At 51.0% G+C, this 20708-nt stretch overlaps 1 protein-coding gene and 1 long non-coding RNA gene across 2 annotated transcripts; one reads left to right on the top strand and one right to left on the bottom strand.

Moving 5' to 3' along the window:
• Positions 1 to 7828: 7828 nt before the first annotated feature.
• Positions 7829 to 11908, bottom strand: WNT8A (Wnt family member 8A). Its single transcript, NM_205531.2, has 6 exons — positions 11742 to 11908; positions 11630 to 11663; positions 11292 to 11430; positions 10340 to 10465; positions 10053 to 10195; positions 7829 to 9100 (listed from the first exon to the last, which is right to left on the bottom strand). The coding sequence occupies exons 1-6, from the start codon at positions 11810 to 11812 to the stop codon at positions 8540 to 8542; spliced, it is 1074 nt and encodes a 357-aa protein (NP_990862.2). The 5' UTR covers positions 11813 to 11908; the 3' UTR covers positions 7829 to 8539.
• Positions 9094 to 11766, top strand: LOC121106740. The gene is made up of 3 exons (XR_005839643.1): positions 9094 to 9523; positions 10080 to 10601; positions 11635 to 11766. It is a non-coding gene; the product is annotated as an uncharacterized LOC121106740 (long non-coding RNA).
• Positions 11909 to 20708: the final 8800 nt, after the last annotated feature.

Raw genomic sequence — 20708 nt, forward strand, 5'->3', positions numbered from 1 at the left:
GCTGGGCTACATCCTTAAGTATTATAATTTAGTGTGATTCTACTAAGGGTGATATCACATCAATTTGGATATGATCTGAGAAAGTAAAGTTCTGACAGGACAAACTGACAGGTTTGGGTTTTTACTCCCTTGTTGTGATGAGAAATTGGATCTTAATGTACTTACCCAGCTGGAATGAAAAGCAACTATCTCATTGTCACTATCTCATTGTCACATGGCATTAATTTGCTGTTCTGCTACAGGTTTTCTTCGTTATGGTTGAGAAAGTTTGTACATTTAAAAAACAGAAGAAGAAATGCCAATTAATATGCACAACCCCCCCTGCATATGAAAGAGCAGTACCTGGTGCCAGGAGGATTTTCCACAGTTAAGGTGGGTCTCCTATGTGCACGCATGGAACATTTGCTTGGCTGTGCTCAGAGAGGTGGTGGGTTTTGCACGGTGGTCCAGAGATAATAATTTGCTGATGGGAATTTGTTTAATCTGTAGAAGAAAAAGTAGACTTCTGAAAGTTCCTACTTGCTTTGGTAGAGAGTGTAAGGGGAACATGTTGAGGCATGTCTTTTTCTCTTTGCTTTAATCAGAAGTGAGAATCCTTTGCTTAAATACAAAATAAGGGAATTTCCTTTTTCCCCTGGCAAGAGTGTTTTGGTAACTGAAGCACTTTCACACTTGGAGAGATGGGCCTGTTTAGCAAGGGAAAACCAAAACATTCCAGTGCAGCTAATACTGCAGCTTCTCTGGTGCCTTAAGTTCAAGCCACAGCAGGAGGTGCAGACACCTAATGGGGTTGCAGTCACTTTCTGGATCTTTTCTTTGGAAGAAATAATAAGATGAGTCACAATTAACCCATTCTGCTAAATTAGTAAGGCTCTTGGAGATGGGAGAAGGCTAAAGTCTTGCAAGTGGGGTTGCAGTAGAGAGAGGCAGAGCTGCTGCTTCAGAGTATTCCAAAGTCTCTGTGCAATGGGACAGTGGGGCCGTAGCTGTCAGTGCTGCTGTACCGGGCTTTGTGGAAATCAAGTTCTTTTGTCATCAGCCTTGGGTTTCACAGAGCTAACGCTTTCTTGAGTAACTATAAATACAGAGGTAACATACTGAGAAAGTATCTGGAGCCTTACTATGGAGGAAATTCTGGTGGCACATGTGAAAACAGATGTGCCCATATGAATAATAGTGAAAGCTCATGGGATTGTTTATTTCAGGCTTGACTCTCCCTGACGTAATGTGCCAGCTATGTAACTCGGAGTCGTGCTGTTAGCTTACTAACATGGCTCGGGCAATTTTCCTTGGCTGACACACCTGGAAAACTGATTCCATGCCTTTTTGTTGTTGTTGTTGTTGATTATCTTCTTTTTGCTAAATTAATTAGACTTGGTTTATGAAATAAGTGGAGTCATCATGTCCCCATGTTGTAATTCTTGCCATATTACTGGTAGAGCAGAGGAGCAGAGCACCTCACTGCCTTTGATGAGGTGAAGCATTTCCTCTACCTGTGAGCCACTGCATTTTCAGTACTAGAAAGTCTTGTCTGTGGGAAAACTGTTCCCTGGGGTGAGGTCAGGGTCATCTTGTGGTTAGTTTCAGAATGAATGGAAGAGTGCTTAATGCAAGACTGAGCAAATCATGGTGATGTGGAAATTAATTACATCTTCATGGGACAGAGAAAGTACAAGTGTCCCAAAGATCACCATGGGTTTAAAACTCAGTTCAGCTTCCCGTCAGAGGGAACTGATGGGCTTTATCACAGTACTCTTCATGGTCTTCCTCAATACTTCTTTTGCTATAGTTCTTGTTAAATTAGTGCTGACACTGTACAGAGCACTCTATTTCATTTCACACTAAATCTGAAGCCTTTTACACTGAAGCAGAACTGTGGTGAATGCTCAGCCAGAACGGTGCCTTCAGAAGAGGAGATAACCAAAAATGTTCTAAATAAGACCCTAAATAAGCACCTGCTGGGTTAAACCACAGGAAACTGACTGTTGGCCCCTATCTTGCATGACCATTTACACTATCTCCTTATCAGCATACCTGGCCTGGCTCCAAGAGCTTGGATAGTGTTTGGATACAAGAGGTACAATTTAGAGCTCTGGGCTTCTTGAAAGGGACCAGGTGGTGATCTGTGACTCTGGAGATCAGAGAGATAAAGCCCTGTGGCGGGCATGTCCCCTGCCCTGTCACTGATGCTGGCCAGGTTGGGCTCCTGGGCACACCTCAGAGATGAGGACGGAGCACTCCCAATGGGGACTGTCTCAAATCCAGATTCAAGTCCCGTAGCCTGGGTCTGTCTGTAGTAGATGGAGGAATAAATGAATGTGCTGCTGTCAAAAGATGTTTCACAGGGAATGTAAATAGTAGGCTGTAGGATAAAACAGGCTCAGGCTGCTGATCCACAGGATGATATCCCTGGCACCCCCAGAGGGGAGGCTATGGGACAAGAAACAACCATGAGGATAGCTGAAAGATGGGAAGCACAACTCTGCACTGGGATAGGGCTTATTTACTTACGCACATCAAAGTATAAACATAGCTGCTTTGCTTTTGGACTTGAGCTAGCTCAAGCAAAACCATCCCAAGTCCCAGTGCTGTGCTCCCAGCACTCCTGCTCAGTATTAGCTTCTGCTGGTGCAGCACGGGTGTTCCCCAGAACCATGTTTGCAGCCTACCACTCACCAGTGTTACCTGTTTCATAGAGAGTGGCTGCAATGCTGGGAATGCTCAGCACCTCGGGAGGTACTTCGAACTGAGTTAATTTAATTACTCTCTTTCTTATTGCCTTCAAAATCCACTTAGTGATAGGGAGGAGGTGCCTTGTCCCTGTAATGGGTGGTGGCAGCTGGCCAGCAGAACTTCTGCCTGGCAGGAGTGGAGATGCAGAGCTGGCTCAGGAGATTTAACTTCAAGGCACTGGGCAAAAGGGAGAGAAATATGTATTGCTGTCTCTAAAGTTGTCATCTACCCTTGATGGACAAGCAACTGGAAAGGTAGGGCCAGGAGTGTTGTGAGTTAGGAAAGTCTGTGGAATTGAGAAGAGACAGGATGACTGCTCTCACCCTTGTTTATGTCTGGCTGAGCTGTGGGACGAGATCGAAATCTCACAGGAGCCCCATTGCTTTCACAGCCTCATGTGTCAGACCAGGGCACCCATCACAGCATGGGTTTGAGTGCTGGGCACGATGGCCACAGGGCACAGCCGCTGCCCCAAGCGCACAGCTGGCTGAAGCACCCCAGACCATGGGTCTGAGCCCAAGAGGGGTAATGGTTTGTGCCCCATTGTTTTACAGTCTTTCCTCTGACCTCATCATTATCATCTTTTATGGCATTCCATGAGCTATTGAAAGCATTAGAGGAGGAAATTAAGGGCTGTATACTGTCCGGGCTCTGCGGTTGTATGTCCCCCGATGAGCTATTCTCTCCTGTACATGCCCACAAGTGGCTTCAATTCCCGTTGCACAGGATAGTGAAAAAAGATGAGAGAAAAAGAGAAAAGCTAAAATACTATCTAATATTTCCCTCTCTCTTTCCTCTTATTTCTTTCTCCCTGTAAACCTCTACATTCACCTTCCACGATAGACTTGGATTTCTTGTCTTTCATTTTCTGTCCCACTCTGCCCCACACAACTGCTGCTCTTCTCTCCTCTCACCTGCATCTGGTGAGCACTCCCAGCTGCAGCCACCTCTGCTCCCCGCTGTGCTTGGAGTTCTCACTTCACTCTGCATTTTAGAGCCTCTGGAAGAGCTGAAGTGGGGCTTGCACATGATACAGATTTCAGACTGGATCTTTTCTAAGCCTTAAGAAGTCTTTGGTTGAGGTCCTCTTGGGCCAGGAGTGTTCCCATGTGAAGCTGTCCCAGCAGAGACACTGCACCCAAGTAATATTTTTTGCTCCATCCTCTTTCTAGTTCATAAGCTAGGGGCCACCAGGAAAGCATTGCGTGTTTGGGGGAAAGGAGGAAGAAGGAATTAATTCTGAAACTACAGTGCATTTATTTGGTGTTCTCTCAACATCTCTAAGTTGCATTTATTTGATGGTCTCTCTTCCATAATCTCCCATTACAGGGCTCATCTCCTCCGGGCTTGTTTGGAGAGGTGGGATTTACTGCACTCTGTGCCAAAGTGGGGGACATGGGATGTAACCTGGGAGAAAGCAGGGAACTAGAAAAGGGAAAGGGTGGGGTGGAAGCAAGCTCGTAGCTCGCTGCAGAGGTGCACACCTGGGGTAGGTCACCTGCTGCTTCCAGCCACCCGTGGGGACATCTGGAGGGAACAACCTGCCTCATGCACAAGAGGTTCTCATGTATCGCCACGTGCTTGCAGCAGAAGTGAGGAAGGACCAGCAGGCAGGCAGCAAATTCCCACCCTGCCTCACTGTAGGTGTCCTCTCTCCCTGAGTCGTAACCCTGCCCAGCAGACCTGCTGTGCCAGGCCTCCTGCCCAGGAGTGTGGCACACATGCTCCCCAAACCTGGGCTCATCCACTCTGACAGGGAGGGCAGCTGCAGCACCACCCTGCAGATGGGTACTGTAGGTGTTCTCCCCAGCTGACAAGTGTTTGGGAAACACTTATAATGCTTTTTCTCAGGTGTTGCAGAGAGGATTTGTTTTGTAAATAGCAAAGCTGTTAATTACCTTGACTTTAATAAGACCGAGCTGAAAAGCTGTTAACAAGTTTCTGTTGGGTTGTGCTGGCTGCTAGCCACTGCACAAGGCTGTGCAATGAGAAGGTGGGTGAAGTTACTAAGAAAGTACTTCTGCTCAATAGAGAAAAAATTATGAGACCCTGACTAGCCAAAGACCTGGAGTAACGCAAATTTGGTAGGAAGGTTTTGAACTGAATTAGGAGGCAGTTCTTCTCCATCAGATTCAGTTTTGTTCTGGTGATATGGAGTGTCCGGTGCGGGGCTGGAGGGCCATTTCCTCCTTCTGCTCCCTGCAAGGCACTGGTGGAGAGAAGCTCCCGTGCTCCAGGTGGGTGTGTGCGTGCATAGCAGCTCTGAAAACCAGGGGGGAGGTCTGGGGGTCTAACTTTAAGCACTTCACTTATAAAAGTGTTGCTTAGGGTTAGAATTGGTTTAAAGTCACTAACTGGTCACTCTGTATCCTCCAGCAAGCTGACAACCAAATTCCCTGTCTTTCCCCGAAAGCCCGTTTGTTAATAAATCTCACTGAAGGCATCACACGGATGCTTTTACATCCTCCTCTACAGAATGGCATTAGTGGAGGCTAACCAGGGCTTGATTAAGGGCCTTTAACTTTGTCATGCTAAGGGTTGGTTTTGCAAGTCGAAAAGGACCTGCGAGTTGTTTTCTAAGGCTGTAGGGAATTGTTGGCTCCCTGGTTTCGTTGCACCAGATGCAGCATGACAGGGAATCTACGCTGCATATGAAAAGGTCCCTTACCCCGCTGAAGAGAGGAGAATCTAACACTTGTCAGCTTGAGTGATGGAGACTGGCATTGAGAGCCATAATATTCAAGTCAGAGAATTGCCAAGCCCATGCGGAAGCATTCAAGATGGATGGCCTGGGGATGCACTCCTGACACTTTAATACGAGGGGAGGATACAGCGCAAACATCTCGTACAGAATTATAATCCATGAAAGGGCACTGGCAGCATAATTTAAAGCTAATCCACCCAGCAAAGAGTTTAACAGCTGAAGTGAAGCGGGTTTGAATAGAGGGAGGGCTGTAGTGGGGCAATGGGGCTTCTGAGCATCCCACAGCAGGGAGCGAGCACTCAGCCAAAATGTAGCCAGCCTGGAGATGCTTCCCAGAGAGCCATGTGAGCAGTCTGTCGGCATGCAGCCTTCCTGGCTCCATTTCCCTCTCTTGTCATTACTATCTAGTTGAGAATTAAATAGATTTGATGCTCATTTTGCTGGCGGTCACCTTGTTGGCGACATGGGCAGGCAGGGCTCTGAGCAGCAGCCCTCTGGGGGCACTGGGACTGTGGTTTGAGTTCATGCAGCATCTGCTGCACCCACAGCAGATTGTTTTACTTTTTCATTGGAATTGGGATTGTTACGTTTCTTATGGTAAAGCAATCAAGCTCCTCCTCAAGCGTTTCTAAAGCCAAGTCCCCTTCTTCACAACCATGAAGTGATTTACAGGTGATTGGAATCAGTGTCCCAAATTTGAGTTGATTTCAGGTAATCAGGAGTGAATACGTTTAGGTTTAAAGACACCACCAGTCCCTTTGCAGTGTTATGGTTAGAGACTGAGCCTTTGCAACCCGCAGCTGACAAGACTTCACTTTACTGCGTGTCATCAATTATTGTGAAAACTGGTATGTGAGATTTTGCTGTTTTAATAGAATCACGTCTGAAATGGTGAGGTCAGCCTGCCCGGCAGCCTGCAGCTTCATAGCCTCATGCTCACAGTTAGTGTGTGGTTACAGAAAACAAGTGCTTGGGGTGCTCCCTGACAGCACCTGATGGATTGGGACCTGGGATCTCTATTGTTCTGTAGGGAATGTAGTGAGAAGTGATGGTTGTTGTATCCAGGTTGGGGGGGTGGGCTCTGCTCCCCCAGGATTGCAGTGTGTGTGTCAAGGTGTGGCCCTAGGGCACACTGTTGTCTTCTGTCCTTGGTCAGACACAGTGTTCACTCTGCAAGGTGTGAAGAAGTGGAAATTGATCTCGTGGGCTGATACTTAACTTTCTCCCAAGCTCTCCTCACTTTGCATGTGGTCTTTGGCTTTTGCATAAGATCTGGTCACACTGCCTGAGATAGTCTGAATTTCAGAAATGCAAATGGGATAAAAAAGCAAATAGATTTGAGGGAGAATAAACAATCTCCAGCATTCAAATGCAGTGCAGCAGGTCCAGGTGCCAGCTTGGCAAACTGCAGGCTGGGGAGAGCAGGGGGTTGTTTGTGGGGACCTGACCTGGGTGAGATGTTAACTGTGATCCTCCTGTGCAGTGGGACCATCTCTGTGTCTGCTTTGCAGTTGTGCTGGTGGAATAACATCTTCCTGGTTGTTTGCTTGTTTCTATTGTTTCCAGTTCAGCCTAAATTCTGGTGACTTGCAAACAGATGCTGTTGTGGCGACACTTGAAAAAGTGCTAGTGGTTTTTTTAGCTCTGGTGGTGTGGCCTGTTTGCTAGCTGTGGGAGCTTTGGAAACAGCAAAGAATCCCCTAGAACTGATGGTTGATTGCTGTAGCCCTTCCCCCTTTCAGGAAACTCTCCGTTACAAACATAAACTCATGTCAGCCCCGCTCCCAACATGTGTGTTTTGCACCTTGAGCAGCGGCTGCATTGGCTCTGGGAGCATCGTGGCACACAAAGCATCAAAGCATGAGTGCAAGGTGTGCACCGCTGCTCCCCCCAGCGCTGAGACCCCCGGGGCTGCCCAATAGGAGGATCCCACCAGGTCTCCTACTGAGCAGCAGGGGAGCTGAGCCGCAGGCGCATTCACAGCTGGCCCTAGGTTTTATCCCCCCTGCCCTGAGTTCAAAGTGCTCCTCTCGTGCCTGGGAGAATATTGCAGCAGTGCCGACGCTTTCCACATCAAAGCAGGGCTGCCTCTCGCTGTCTGGGGATGCGAGGCTACACACAAACTAAAGAGGCATCGGAGCTTCAAAATGGGCTCTGGCCAATGCGACCCTGAGCAGTCAGCACCCGAGGAAGGTTGGGAGTACTGCAGCACGGGTGTTACTGCACACCCTGTAGGGAGTTATGGCTGTGGCCAAGTTTAACTGAGGTCCAAGAGAAGGCCTCTTGGTGACTTTTTGGATTAGTGATGGGGAATGTGGGAGGTGCTGTGCTTTGGAAATGGGCGGTTTTACCCCTGAAGTGCTGCTGGGAAGTCTGAAAGGAGAAAGCCACTTGTTTTCATTATGGTGTTTATTGCAAAATACAGGCTGACATCTAACTCTTTAGGGATGCCTTCAAAATATACGGAGAAAACAGATTGTGCAAAGCAACAATTCAGCTTCTTAACAAGCAGCATTAGGCATAAAGAGTTCTGAATTCGTATTTGCTACGTTGGTTTTTTAAAAAGTAAAGGAATTGTAAACAAATTAATTTCACCCGGTACAGACACATGAAGCTGTTATCCATTTGGGTAGATGGTCTGGTACCAAACCACAACATTATAAAAGTAAAATCAACCCTGTAAACACAGTCCTTAAAAACCTACTGATGCCCTCAAAAAGCTGCAGCTGTGCTAATACAAACAGCAGCACTCAGAAAACTCTCTCCCATCAGAAAGTGCACAAGTTTCCCCATCAGGAGTGCTTCCAAGCAACGCCTGTGCAGGAATAGGGATGCTGGGGTTGTGGTGCCTGCGCAGAAATGGAGCAGCCCAACAGGACCAGCCCCGGCCATGGTGCCCGTTCCACTCATGCTAACACTGCTTGACCTTGGCTGGCGGTGGTGCAATGCGTGGAACCCACTGAAAAAGTGAAATTCTTCCCTCTGTCTGATATAAAGTGACTTCCCTGGGCAAGGCTCCTTCCCAACCTCAGCCATGGTGAGGGCCGCCACAAGTGAAGAAACCCACAGGTCCGCCTGGCAGGCATGGTTGCCAGCCTCCCCCTATCTCCTGTGGCCTTTGTTCCGCCGCTTGGTGTGGTTGGCAACGGCGGCATCGCGGCGGGCACAGAAGTGCTTGGCCACCAGCTGCCGGCACTGCTCGCACCGCACCGTGCAGCACCAGTGGAACTTGCAGTTGCAGCTGCTGACCACCTCTGTCCTCCTCTCCTCCACTTTGAGGCCGCACTCCGTGCAGAGCCGCCGGCAGCTCCTCCGCTCCCACTGAGAGAGGTTCTTGCCGGTCTGTAGGCACTCGCGGCCCTCGGTGCCGTGGTGGCCCAGGCTGGCGTTCCTCGTGCAGTAGTCGGGGGAGTCCTCCAAAAAGACGAGCTCCGTGGAGTGGACGTGGTGGAAGGTCTCAGCAGTGGCGCCGCGGCTGTCGGCGCTGTTGCCAGCTCTCATCCGCCTCTTGTCCATCTCCAGCTTATGCGCTTGGTCGTATTTCATCTTCAGGTAGTTGCCAATCTCCCGAAAGTCAGCGAGCTGGAGCCAGCATGTCTGGATGCTGCAACTGCCTGACACCCCATGGCACTTGCAGGCTCGCTTCATCGTGGCTTTCACAGCCTAGGAGGAAAAGGGGCAGAAGTTGGAAGCAGCAGATCATTGCCATTCAGATCTCAATATTTGGCACTTCTACTGTGGCAAGGAATGGATCAAACGTGACTTGTGCCACAGGATTTCAGGTCCTTCCAAGACACAAACTGATGCTTTTATCTCAGCTCTAGGCAAACATCTGTCCTCATCACTAATTAAAAGACAGAGATAATGAGCAGGCACAAGCTGTTGCCCCCAGCCCTTCTCTGGCAGGGTCATACCCTCCTGGCACGTCCCAGTCTGCGACTCATCTCACTCATTGGCACATCAGCCCATCACCTCGCACAGACCTCCTTCAGAATGTGTGAAACGCACTGAAGTAACAACAGAGAGCCTCTGTGCATCTCCTCCAGGCCGAGCACTTCACAGCTATTATCTACTCATCTCCCTCAGGTATTTATAAGGTCCCAATCACTGGTATCTATGTGAGATTACGCCTTGACACACCCTATGAGATAGGTATGCTAAGTGCTGCTGTCCTTGTTTTTACAGACAAGGTTTGGCCTGAGCCACTGTGCCTCCATGGGCCGGGTACCGAGCTCATCCTCACAGCCAGCTTCCCTGCTGAGCTGCTTGGAAAAACCCACCGCAGGAATGCGGGCTGGTACTTGTGTTGTGTTATGGATGTGAGCATGAAACCGGTGCATTTCTGAATAAATGGCATTAGTAGTTAACTGCGCTGCACACAGCTGCTGGAGTGGAAATGGATCTTACTGCAGCTCCTGTTCAGGCTTAGGGTCAGATTCTGGCTGTGTTTTTTTTCCCCAGGCAAATATTACCAGGCCTAGATTGTCACAGGCAGTTGGAGAAGGATACTAGAACAGTTTACTGTGCAGTCTGATGTTGTTTCTGACGTGTACATTATTATTATTACTATTCGTATTACTACAATTACTATTATGTTTTTAAATATTTGACTTACAAGTCTCCCGACTTCGTTGTTGTGCAGGTTGATCAGGGCACGGGTATCGTGTCCTGTTTCCAAAGCATCCACAAAGAGCTTGGAAATCCTCTCCCCAAACTCCACGTTGTCGCTGCAGCCTCCCCAGACCCAGCCTCGGCCACCTGCAAGGCAGACACAGACGGTAAGAACAGAACTGCCTCACCGGGCTGAGTTCTGCCCCAGGACATGCACTGCAGTGGGGCTGGGGTGATGGCAGCCCAGCTCACTGCTGGACAGTCACAGCAGGATGCATGTCAGCATCTTACCTACACGCCCGTTCCTGGAGTCATCGCAGCCGCAGCTCTCGAAGTCTCCTAAGCTGCAGTTCCTGGTCAGGGTGTACATAACACCAGCGGAGCTGATGGCGTGCACAAAGGATGTCTCTCTGGTAGCTGGAGAAGAAGGGAGAAAAGCTGTCACGCACAAACATACACTCCAGTCCTTGTTTATTGGAAAGGAAGCTCTCTTGTGAAGCCATCACCATTCTGAAGGCGCAAGAAGGAGATAACAAAACAGTCTATGCAAAAGGTAAGGTGCTATAGAAATTAAATGCTCCTGCCTGGAGTCACTTCAGGCTTCAGCATCAAGAGCCTCAACAGGTTGGCACAATGTTCTGCAAGCGTCCCTGCATGGGACATAGGTTCTCGGCAATAGTAGGATGGTACAGTCAGCAGTCAGGTCTGTACTAACAGCAGTCTGGATCCATGCTTCTGTTTTGTTTCTTGTTAGGCTTTACTAACAGTCAGGGTGCCCTGGGCAGCCTGGTCGAATGGTTGACAGCCCTGCTCGTGGTAGGGGGTTGGAGCTTCATGATCTTTAAGGTCCCTTCCAACCTCATCCATTCCATGATTCTATTAAATAGAATTCCACTCGGTGGAACAATGGCTGGCTGAAGTAGATAGCAGCCAAATATACCCACAACTTTCTCTTGAAGGCAGTTTCCTAGAGCACGTCCTTGGTTTCTCCCTTCCCCTCCCTTCCCCATTGCCAGCTCAGGTGCCCTTAGCAGTGCTCGCTGTGATGCTGCACAGACCAGTGCTGCAGGCAGGGCTGAGCCTTGGCTTTGCGAGGATAGAGACCCAGAAAGAACCTGGGATCACAGGAGAAATGTTAGCACTGTTTCTTAGGAAAATTAATGCAGACAGAGAAAAGCAAGCATAAGTTTCAGGGGTCAGATAACCCTCTTCATCACCAGGCTGCTCATTTCAAGGCACTCACCACTGCGCAGGCGGTTGTGGGTGGAGAGCTGCAGGGCGCTCTCGGGGCAGTTCCAGCGCTCCCATCCGAACTGGAACTTGCATTCCTCCATCCCACTCTGTGCGCCCGCCGCCACGCTGCTGGAGTACGTCAGGTACGCCTGCATGGAGAGCAGCGTCAGGCCTTGTCTCTTAGCATTTATCCGTGACAACAGACAAACACGGGCTGTGGGTCCTTTGCCTCAACAGGACTTGGAGCTGGTATGCTCCGGGAAATCTGGTTCCTTAGAAGAGCAGTATTTCCCATTTGCAAAACAAAATCACTCCGCTTAAATTATTGACAGTGCCCGTGTTAATTACCTTAGGTCCTGTCATCAGAAAGTTATTCACCGACCTGAAACAAAGAAAGGAAAATGAGACGCGCCGTTTAACACAGGCTGAAGAGCATCCCCCCACACACCCCGAATCCTACCATGCTGCTGCATTGAGAATAGCACCGTAGATGCCCATGATGGAGAGGAGGAGGAAGGTGCTGCCCCTCATGGCTGTCAGAGCGTGGAACTTGGCTCCCTTTGCTGATCCCACAGGTCCCTGGCAGGGCTGCCGCACTGCGCCGTATCTCCAGATATTCGGGTCCAGGAAAGCTGCAGGAACCTGCAACCCTGATATTTATAAGGTGAAGTTCTGAATAGTCAAAACCCCCCATTCATTTGCTACCCAATGACTTAATGTGGTAAAAAAGCTCCCGCGCCAATGGGTGACAAGGAAACGCCTAATGTTGCACTTCAAAAGGCAGAGCGGTGTCACTGGGAGCTGTGATGATGTGAGGAGAGCAAACTTCCCTAACAATGGGCCACTTTTAACTCCACTCCACACCAGCTCCATCCCTTTCTCCCTTCCCAAGTGCACTTGCCTGCTCCCTTTCACACCCCGCTCACGAGCAGAGGCCGGGCCCCGAGCTCTGCGATAACAAACCCAAGCATTTCTACAGCGCCCTGCCAGCCTGCTCCCTGCCATGAGAGCTCTGTATCCTATACAGATCCACCAGCGACACACCTCCCGGGTCTTCTTGACTCGAAGAGATTCATTTAATGGTGGTTTTTTTTCCCCTCCTCGCCTCCTTATGATGAGAATTCCCGTATTTCCATCCTGATAATAGCGTGCACGTCGCGGCAGCGTTTGGAAATCTCTCCAATTCACGCGGCTGCAGCTTGGGAACGCTGTGTGAATCACTTATGTGGTTTGCTCCATGCTTCAAGGCTGTAATTAGGGGAACAGTTTTCCGGGGGTTGCGATTTCCCTGCAGCGAGGTCTGCCCTGGCTTCTGGCTGCTCCGTGCACGTGAGCGCTGCCTCGGCCCCTCCGCTTCATCCCCGTGTGCTTGGAAGGGAAAATCCTTATCAGAGGAAAACCAAAAGGCCTCTTCATAGTCATGGTCATTAAGGGCTGCGGGAGCTGTAATGGAGCAGCAGCAAGACTTGTTCATGGAAACTTCTCGGGTGGTTTTCCTGTGGCTGAGCAGCCCCAGTCAGGCTGGCTCACCCTGCGCAGGGCTGTCCTTGTCCTGCTACTCTCATTTCCCCATCGAGGTGCTGACATCTGGGCTCCTGCTGTTGCTGCAAGGTGATGCGCTGGGGGGCTGCAAAGTGGAGGTTTGGGCTGTGCCAGGGGCGGGAGCAGACTGTGCCTCAAACGTGCCCACTGGTCTGCCCATGGTGTGTGTGTGAGCACAGTGAGAGCCCACGTGGAGCTCCTGATCACGGGGAGCCCAGGGACACCCCCACTTCTCTCACTGGGCACTGAGCGAGAGGAACATCCCCATCCAGCCCCAGCTGGAGGGAAACAGGAGTCAGCACCGCAAAGCCACCAACAACCGTTGGCAGTCAGAGGATTAAAAATGCAGATTGGTTCAAAATGCAAAATGCCTTCCAAGTGAGCACCACGCTGGTGTGCTGCTGCCAGCACGGCAAAACCCTCTGTGAGTCAGCACTGTAATCATTACCATCCCAAGCAGATCCTACTTGTTAGATCTGTCAAAGGACAATTACTGGGAATGAAGTGTTTCCCATGTATCAGCGAGGTTCATTGATTAAAGCCTGTGCATATGACTTGGAAATCTGCTGTGCATTTTCAAGATGCACGCATGTCATTTGGGGCTTTGCGTCTGTCTGTCCCTGGGGACATATTGGCGGTTTTTTGGTTGGTTGGTTTTTTTTTTTTGGTATTTTGTCTGGGAGAGCCTGTACAGCTGAACAATTTTGGCGTGTCTGTTATGTCAGCTCACACATGATCCTCCTATCTAATGCCAGAAAAATAACAGCTTCTCTGGGCGTGAAGCGCGGCTGCAAGCACTCATTGCAATTGGCAGCATTGCACAGTTACTTGCTTGGGTTGTTAAAATATATCTTTCCCTATTAAAGCCACAGGGATCTTAAAAGTCACTTGTAATGTTGTCACTTACGCTAGTTGTCAGCAAATGGAGAGCAGTGCATGGATGAGCCTTCCTGCTCTGGGGATTTCTCAGCCTGCTCAGACCCATGGGCGGGGATGGTGGTTTTGCTGGAGGACTTTTCCCACCACCCAGACCTCATGGTAAAGCAGACTTTGCTCTTAGCGTGTTGATAAATTTTGCACTTATAAAGTGCTTTGCTCAATGCCCTTGCAGCAAGAGAGATTAAATGTAGCAGTCTCTGCTTTGTGGCTGGGTAAATTGAGGCACAGAGACTGCTGTGCATCAAATCTCAAAGTAAATGGCAGAGCCGTATGGGCTGTAGTTATTCCAAAGCTGATTTCAGTGCTTTGCTCCCCAGGTTGCAGGGTGGTGCTGGCTCATCCGTCACCCATGGGACAAGCCTGTGCTCACTGAGCCCTACAGCTCATCTGCGGAATGCTGGAGGAGTTTTCCTTTGGCGTTTCCATTCCCTAGAAACTCACAGGAAAAAAAAAAAAATCTGAAAGCAAAATTTCTCCTTAGTTTACCTGGTGGTGCAGAAAGGCCGGCAGTCCTCGCAGCCCTGAGCTGTGGGGTCGGTGGGACCGGCAGAGGCTCCGTGCTGCTGCAAACAGCCGAGCAGGGAATGCTGGTTGGGAATCGGTGTCCTGGATGTCAGCCAGAGCCCCTTGGCTTTACTGATCATCCAGTGATGCTTTGTTTCTTATTTTCTTGCTACGCGACCAAACAGGCAGTGCTTTTTGTGAGATGATGGGAGTCCTGAAATATTTTGGTATCTGCCCCAAGTCAAGAGACTTTAATAGTGTGTATGCAACCCTATATACTCATGAAACCCTATTCACATCAGAATATGGCATTTAAAGGAAGGCAGACGAGGCAAATCAGTTCATACAAACACTGCAAGTAGAAGCCTGTGCAAAGACGGACTGATGGGCCATGTGGGGGGTCATGAGTGCAGGGAGCAGCAAGGGGAGCAAGCACTGCTGGCATGGAGGACAGCAGATAAAGCACAGACAGCTCGTTAAATTGCCCTGGGCAGGTGATACATTCAGACCCCTAGCGTCAAATCCTGCATTGCTGGCTCCATTACAATAAAATCCACCTGGGTAATTAGAGAGACACCCCCTTGTCAGCAGCGCCGGAAGCGGCTGCATTTTATTGTGCTCTCCCCAGGAAGCCACCCAAGCCCCCAAGGTGATGCCATACTCTTGGATTGCACACAGACAGTCTCTGTTTTGCTCCAGAATGATCCATCACCGAGCACCGAATAAATGCCCTGAATGCTCAGCTCTTGTTTTTCAGTCTTCCCGACATCAGGTTTCCCATAGTGGGGAAAATAGGTTCACGTCTGCTTTGTCTGCTGCAGTTCCCAGCTGCAGGAGCAGCCTGCAGGACCCAAGCCCTGGTCCTACCAGTACTGGGGGGAGTTTTGCCTGAATAGCAAATATGTTTTGATTAAGGAATGTTAATAGAAGATTGGGTGAAACTGAAATTAGATTTTGGGCCACACCCATCCTGCAGGCTCAGTCCTCTTGATTGCTGTGTTGGTACATAATTAGAAGTGGGCTCATGTTCGCTGAACAGAGGCTTAAAAGCCCAGCAGTGCAGTTGGAGGGTGCACTTTGTTGTGACCAAATGAGAAGCCTCTCTCTCCTTCCTCCATGCAGCAACTCATCCCTCTTGGTTGTACCAACACAACCAGCTTTTTGTTTTTAATCCTGATTCCCAACACAGCCTCAAGCACTGCACGGTGGGGCAGGCAGTAAACTTCATCAAGGAAGCCCAGAATGAGCAACTCCAAGGTCAGAGGCTCTGCTATTGAAGGAGACACCTCCTGGAATATACTACAGGACCATCAGGATGCTTAAGGGATCACAGGAGGTGTGAGGTTGCACAGTTTGGTCTCCAAAATGGAGACTTCAGCCCAGGAGCAAGCTGGGATGTTGCTTCTGGCAAGAGCAAGGCTCTTTCACTTGCAAGCAGATAAAGGGCATTTATTCCTCATCCTTCTCCCCAGTTTTGCATTGCATGTTTTAAGTCTGTCCTTCCCCGCTACCTTCTTGCCCTAATGACTTCTCCACTCTGTTTCCATGACCTCACCCATTCCCAGACTCCCAAAGGCATCTGCTCTCCCACTCAGCATGGGGGCTATAGGCAGATTCCAGTCTGGGTTAGAGCCCTACTGTGCCACCCCGCATGGGTGCACAGGAATCCCATTCTCCTGGCCCCAAATCTCCCTCCAGCAGAGCAAAGCTGCTCCTCACTCAGCATCCCCCCTGGAAAGAGCTGTTGGGGTCTGTCTGCCCATCCTCCCAGGGCTGGATGGGTTACTAAATCCCCATGGCTACTCTGTGCTTCTTTCTCTGCATCATCCTAAGAGGAGATAAAGATACTCTGGGGCAACCAGCTTAGTCCTGCTGCTGCTTGAGCTGCCATGAAGAGCAGAGCAGGATAAGACACTGAGGTTTCCACCAGCCTTTAGTTTGCCATGCCTCAGTGCTGTGACCCGATGGGCCTCACCTCCTCCGCTCCTCCAGGCGTGTCCTTCAAAGCCCACAGGGCTGTTTACACATCAGCACCATAAAGCAGTGCCAGGAGTTTTGTTTTCCACTCCCTCCTTAGAGGAAGTGTCATGCAAAGCAGCGTTAGTGCAGCAGATAGGTTACTGCCCGGGTATGTGGGTATCTCCTATTCTGGAAATGCAGCACCTCAGCAGATAAACTCCTGCCCAGGAAGAGATCAGGACCCTGATACAAAGGAAAATTATCGCCTCCTTCATCATTGCCATTCAAACTTGAGCTAAGTGAACTGATGAATAGCATTGCTTGTGTGGTGCTCCACAGCTCTCCAGGCTACCAGTCTCTACATGTCCCTTAGCGGCTGTGGCTCTGCCTCCTCTCCTGCCCTCACCCACTCTGTGTCCTGGGAGGCCCTGAGCCCACGTACCACTGGTGTGGAGCTGGAGGTGTGTGGCTGTGCAGGGCGGTGGTTGGCGGCTCTGGCAGCAAAGGGGGGCAGTTTTCAGCATCACAGGAGGGAGCGGTGATTTGAGCCATGAATATTTTCTTAAAGTTTACCTTTATTTTTGTCGCAGCAAAAATACCCACTCTGGGCAGAGGAGTGCACAAAACTGCAAAGCCTTTCTGGGGAAACTGGGATGGAAAGAAACGTGAAGAGCTCTGAGTCTTGCTGGGAAGAGCCCAGTGAGAAGAGACCTTTGTTTCCGGTCCCTCTTTCCCACTTACAGCACGCTCATACAGAGGCTTCAATCAGCCTGCAGACGAAGCTAGTGCCGTGCATTTATCGCTACGGGAGGTGGGAAGAGAAGTTCCCAGCGTCACCTGAGCGAGGCAACGACTCGGGGCAGGCTCTCTGGCCTTACCAAAGCAGCCTTAAGCCTCTACAGATTCGAAGCTGCCCGGAGTTCACAAAGGCTCCTCAGCACCCCCCGGGCACGGAGCCCCGTTAGGGCCCTCTGGGGGCCGAGGTTTCCCCGGGGACGCCCCGTGAGGGCACGCAGCGGCGGGATCGGATCCGTCCGGGCGGTGCCGGGGCTCCCCCTGGGGGCGGCCCGTTGTGCGCAGCCGGCAGGGCGGGCGGCAGCGGGCGCTGAGCTCGGGTCAGCGCGCGGCCTTTCCCACAGGCCCGCCCCGGGGCGCGCTGTGCAGCGCAGCCCGAAGTCACTCACGGGTGTTGCCGCTCCGTGTGCTCACCCCGTGTTACAGACGGCCGCTCTGCTGTCCGAGCGTGGCTCAGGGATTCAGATTTTTCGGCTCATTCTGCACACCGAGGGCTATTTTAGGTTAAGCTCTTTTATTTCCTCCCTGCTCGTGCACCGCTTGACATAAAATGGCGACCGCGGCTTTCCCTGCGTGGGACCGGGCCATCTCCCCCTGGACCGGTGCCACCAAAGCCTTCATTGTTCCTGGGCGTGTGTGCGCACGTGGAAGAATGGCAGCCAGCACCAAAGCTGCTCCACGTGCCCAACACCTGTCCTTACACTGCGGCTCTGCCAGGGGAGGGCTGCGCAGGTGGGAGCTGAGGGCTCGGCTTGCCCGGCTGCTGCTGCGATAAGAGCCTGCACAGGGCTCAGGTACGGCAGTCCGGGCAGGAGGAGCAGAGTGAAGGCGGTGCTGTCACAGAGCTGTGGCAGCACTTGGAACTGAGGTGGGTCTGCCTCCCTGCAGAGGGGTCCCCGGAGCAATGCTGCTGCCCCAGGGCACCCGCGGTGTGTGTGTGTGTGTTCATGTGTACCTGTTTTCTTATTGCTAAACCAAATCCATGATACGGGGCCCATCATGTGTTTCTTTAACTCTTGGAGGTGACCTCTCCAGCGCCAGCTGGGCAGGAGGGCTGGCTGCACAACCTGGGCTGGCTGCACAACCTGGGCTGGCTGCACAACCTGGGCTGGCTCCCAGTCAGGGGCACAGCAACAGAAAAACCCAATTCTTTCCACTGAGGAGGAGAATTGTTTCCAGCACCAGGAGAAAACAAAGCAGACCAAGAGGGATTATTTTCCCCAAACAAAATGCTGTTTGAAAACACCCACTTGGAGTTACACAGCCCTCCCTCCCTCCCTCCCTGCTTGCTGCAACTTTGCCAAATGCAAACATTTTCACAGCATCAGCCTCTGAATTTGTGCGATTGGCTTCAGATGCCTCAGATGGTTTGTTGTGAAATCCTCCTTCATTCTGTTCAGTGCCTGCTGCTGGAGCCCTACAGGGCCCCGTCTGCACGTGCCTCTCTGAGCACAGGGGCTGGGAACGCCCTTTTGCTCCCCCATCCACACATTGGATCGGGTTGGATCAGGAGAGCACACCTGCACATGAACATCTGCTCCTCCATGCCCTGTGCTGGGTGCAGGGTGTGCAGCACACTGTGGGACTGCGGCTGCCCGTGCCTGGCTGAGGAGGAGCTCTGCACTGCCGGGTCAGTGCTTTCTAGGAGCCGTTATTTTCATCCTGTGGTTTTGGGAGGACAATGAGTGAGGTGGACAGAGGCAGGAGAGCTGCCCATGCTGCTTCTGAGTTGGGTTTTGGCCACACCAGGCACCTCCTCGGCTGTGCTTTCAGCTCCCTTCTATCTTTCTTCCCACACAGCTGCAGTTCAGACCCTGCTGACATTGTGTCACTGTGCTCACGCCCTCACACGTCCCCTGCTTTCCTCTCTCCTCTTCCTCCAGTAGTAGGAGAGGTCTCTGTCAGGCCAGGAGCCCAGTGATGGAGCAGAGGCACAAAGGACTATTTTCCCAAAGCTCCTTGAGCCCGTTGTGGGCATTGTGCTGTCAGACACCTCAGCCACCACATGGAAAAATAATGAGGGGGGGGGAAGTGTATTTTGGGATTGGAGTCATCAGGATTCCCCTATGGTTTGTAGCTGAGCTTAAACTGAAAACAGGTTCAGGGTTTGTCCTTCCTGCCTTTCCCTGTTATCAAACACCTGCCTAACGAGCCTTGCTTAATCAAGCATCTTCTGTATAGTAACAACAGGAATGCAGATCTCCTCTGTTCAGCCAGGGCTGGATGTGGCTGTGCAGAACAATTAGCAGTGACTCACAGGGGCAGGGGGACAAGGCTGGCTCTATGGCAGTGCCAGGAATGCTGGTGTTTGTCTGTATATGATTCTTTTTTTTCCTGTGATGGGATTAGCACCAAGGCGTTTTTTCCTTTGGAGGATCCCTAAGGTACTGTCTCATTATGTAAAGCATCCGAACAGCAAAGGCCTGTTGCTCTTTAGCTAATCAGCCCCAAGCCTTAAGTTCCCCACCTGGAGGTGGGTGAGGTGGCCCAGGTGAGCTCCTGCCTGCAGAAAGCTGCAGAAGGTCTGGGCACCAGGAGTGGGTGCTGTCAGTGAGCCTGTCTGTGGATGGGGGGTCTGGAGCAGTTTAAGATGTTTCTTAGGGGCACCTGAGGTGCTCGGTGTGGTTGGCAGGAAACACTTCCCCAGCAGAGTGGCTGGAATGATCAGCATTCACTCTGTCTGGGCCTCAGGTAATTAGCAACTTCCTGGTCTGTGCCCTCAGCCTGCCCTGCAGATAAGGGCTGTAATGCTGTTTGATTGTGGTAACTGAGGGCCAGACCTGGCCCTCCTCTTCTTGAATCTTCATCTCCTGATGCAGTGACTTCACACTGCAGCACGGGAGGACACTCCTCAAACCCGGGGTCTGTGACTGCGTGCCTTCAACTTCAAGCCTCTTTGAGCTGCTGGTGGTGGAAGAAGCAGTCTCCAAACATGCCAGCCTGCAATATCTGTGCTGGGTGAGCTGTGACCTCGATCCTTGCAGAGCTTTTTCTGGCGTGCAGCTGCTGTGAGCTCTGCTGTAACTTGGAGAGCTTTGCAGCCCAGGGCTGGGGAGCTGGGCTGATGCTGTCCTTGGCCCCAAAGCCTTCCTAGATGGGTAAGTCACACAAATAGAAGTGCTAAGACTTTGAGTTTACAGTTCAGGCTGCTAAGTGCAAATAGCTCGGCTGGGAAGAGGTCTCATGGAAGCAGAGTGAGCCTGGGGCAGCAACAGCTGGGACAAACCTGGTGCCTCTGGTGCTGCAGGCTGCTCTGGCCTCTCGCCTCTGTCCTCAGAGCAGCACTGCTAATCCTTGGCTTCTGGGCAAGCAAAGAGGAGAATATCTCTATTGTTTTCTTGCTTTGGCCAGACCTTGTTTCCCTTCCCGCTGCCTGAGAGCACAGCACAGACGTTGGGATCTGGGGGGTGTGGGTGCTTCCCATCGGCTCCGCTGCACGCAGAGTTTTGGGTGATTTATAACTCATTGTGCTGAGCAAGTTGGCAGATGCTCCGAGCTGGCAGGGAACGAGGGAGATTGTCGTGCGGAGCAGAATGCTGTCTCCTGGCACAAGAAAATAAAGCAAGTTTAGTCTTTGGGCTCACATGCTGAGCGTGGTCGTGGTGTGTGCCGGTTGCCAGAACTGTGGCACAGGAAAGCAGTGGTTAATCTGTCTGAATGCTCTTAGCAGTGCGGGCTGCCAGCAGGG

Source organism: Gallus gallus, chromosome 13 (genome assembly GCF_016699485.2).
Source record: "Gallus gallus isolate bGalGal1 chromosome 13, bGalGal1.mat.broiler.GRCg7b, whole genome shotgun sequence".
Lineage (NCBI taxonomy): Eukaryota > Metazoa > Chordata > Aves > Galliformes > Phasianidae > Gallus > Gallus gallus.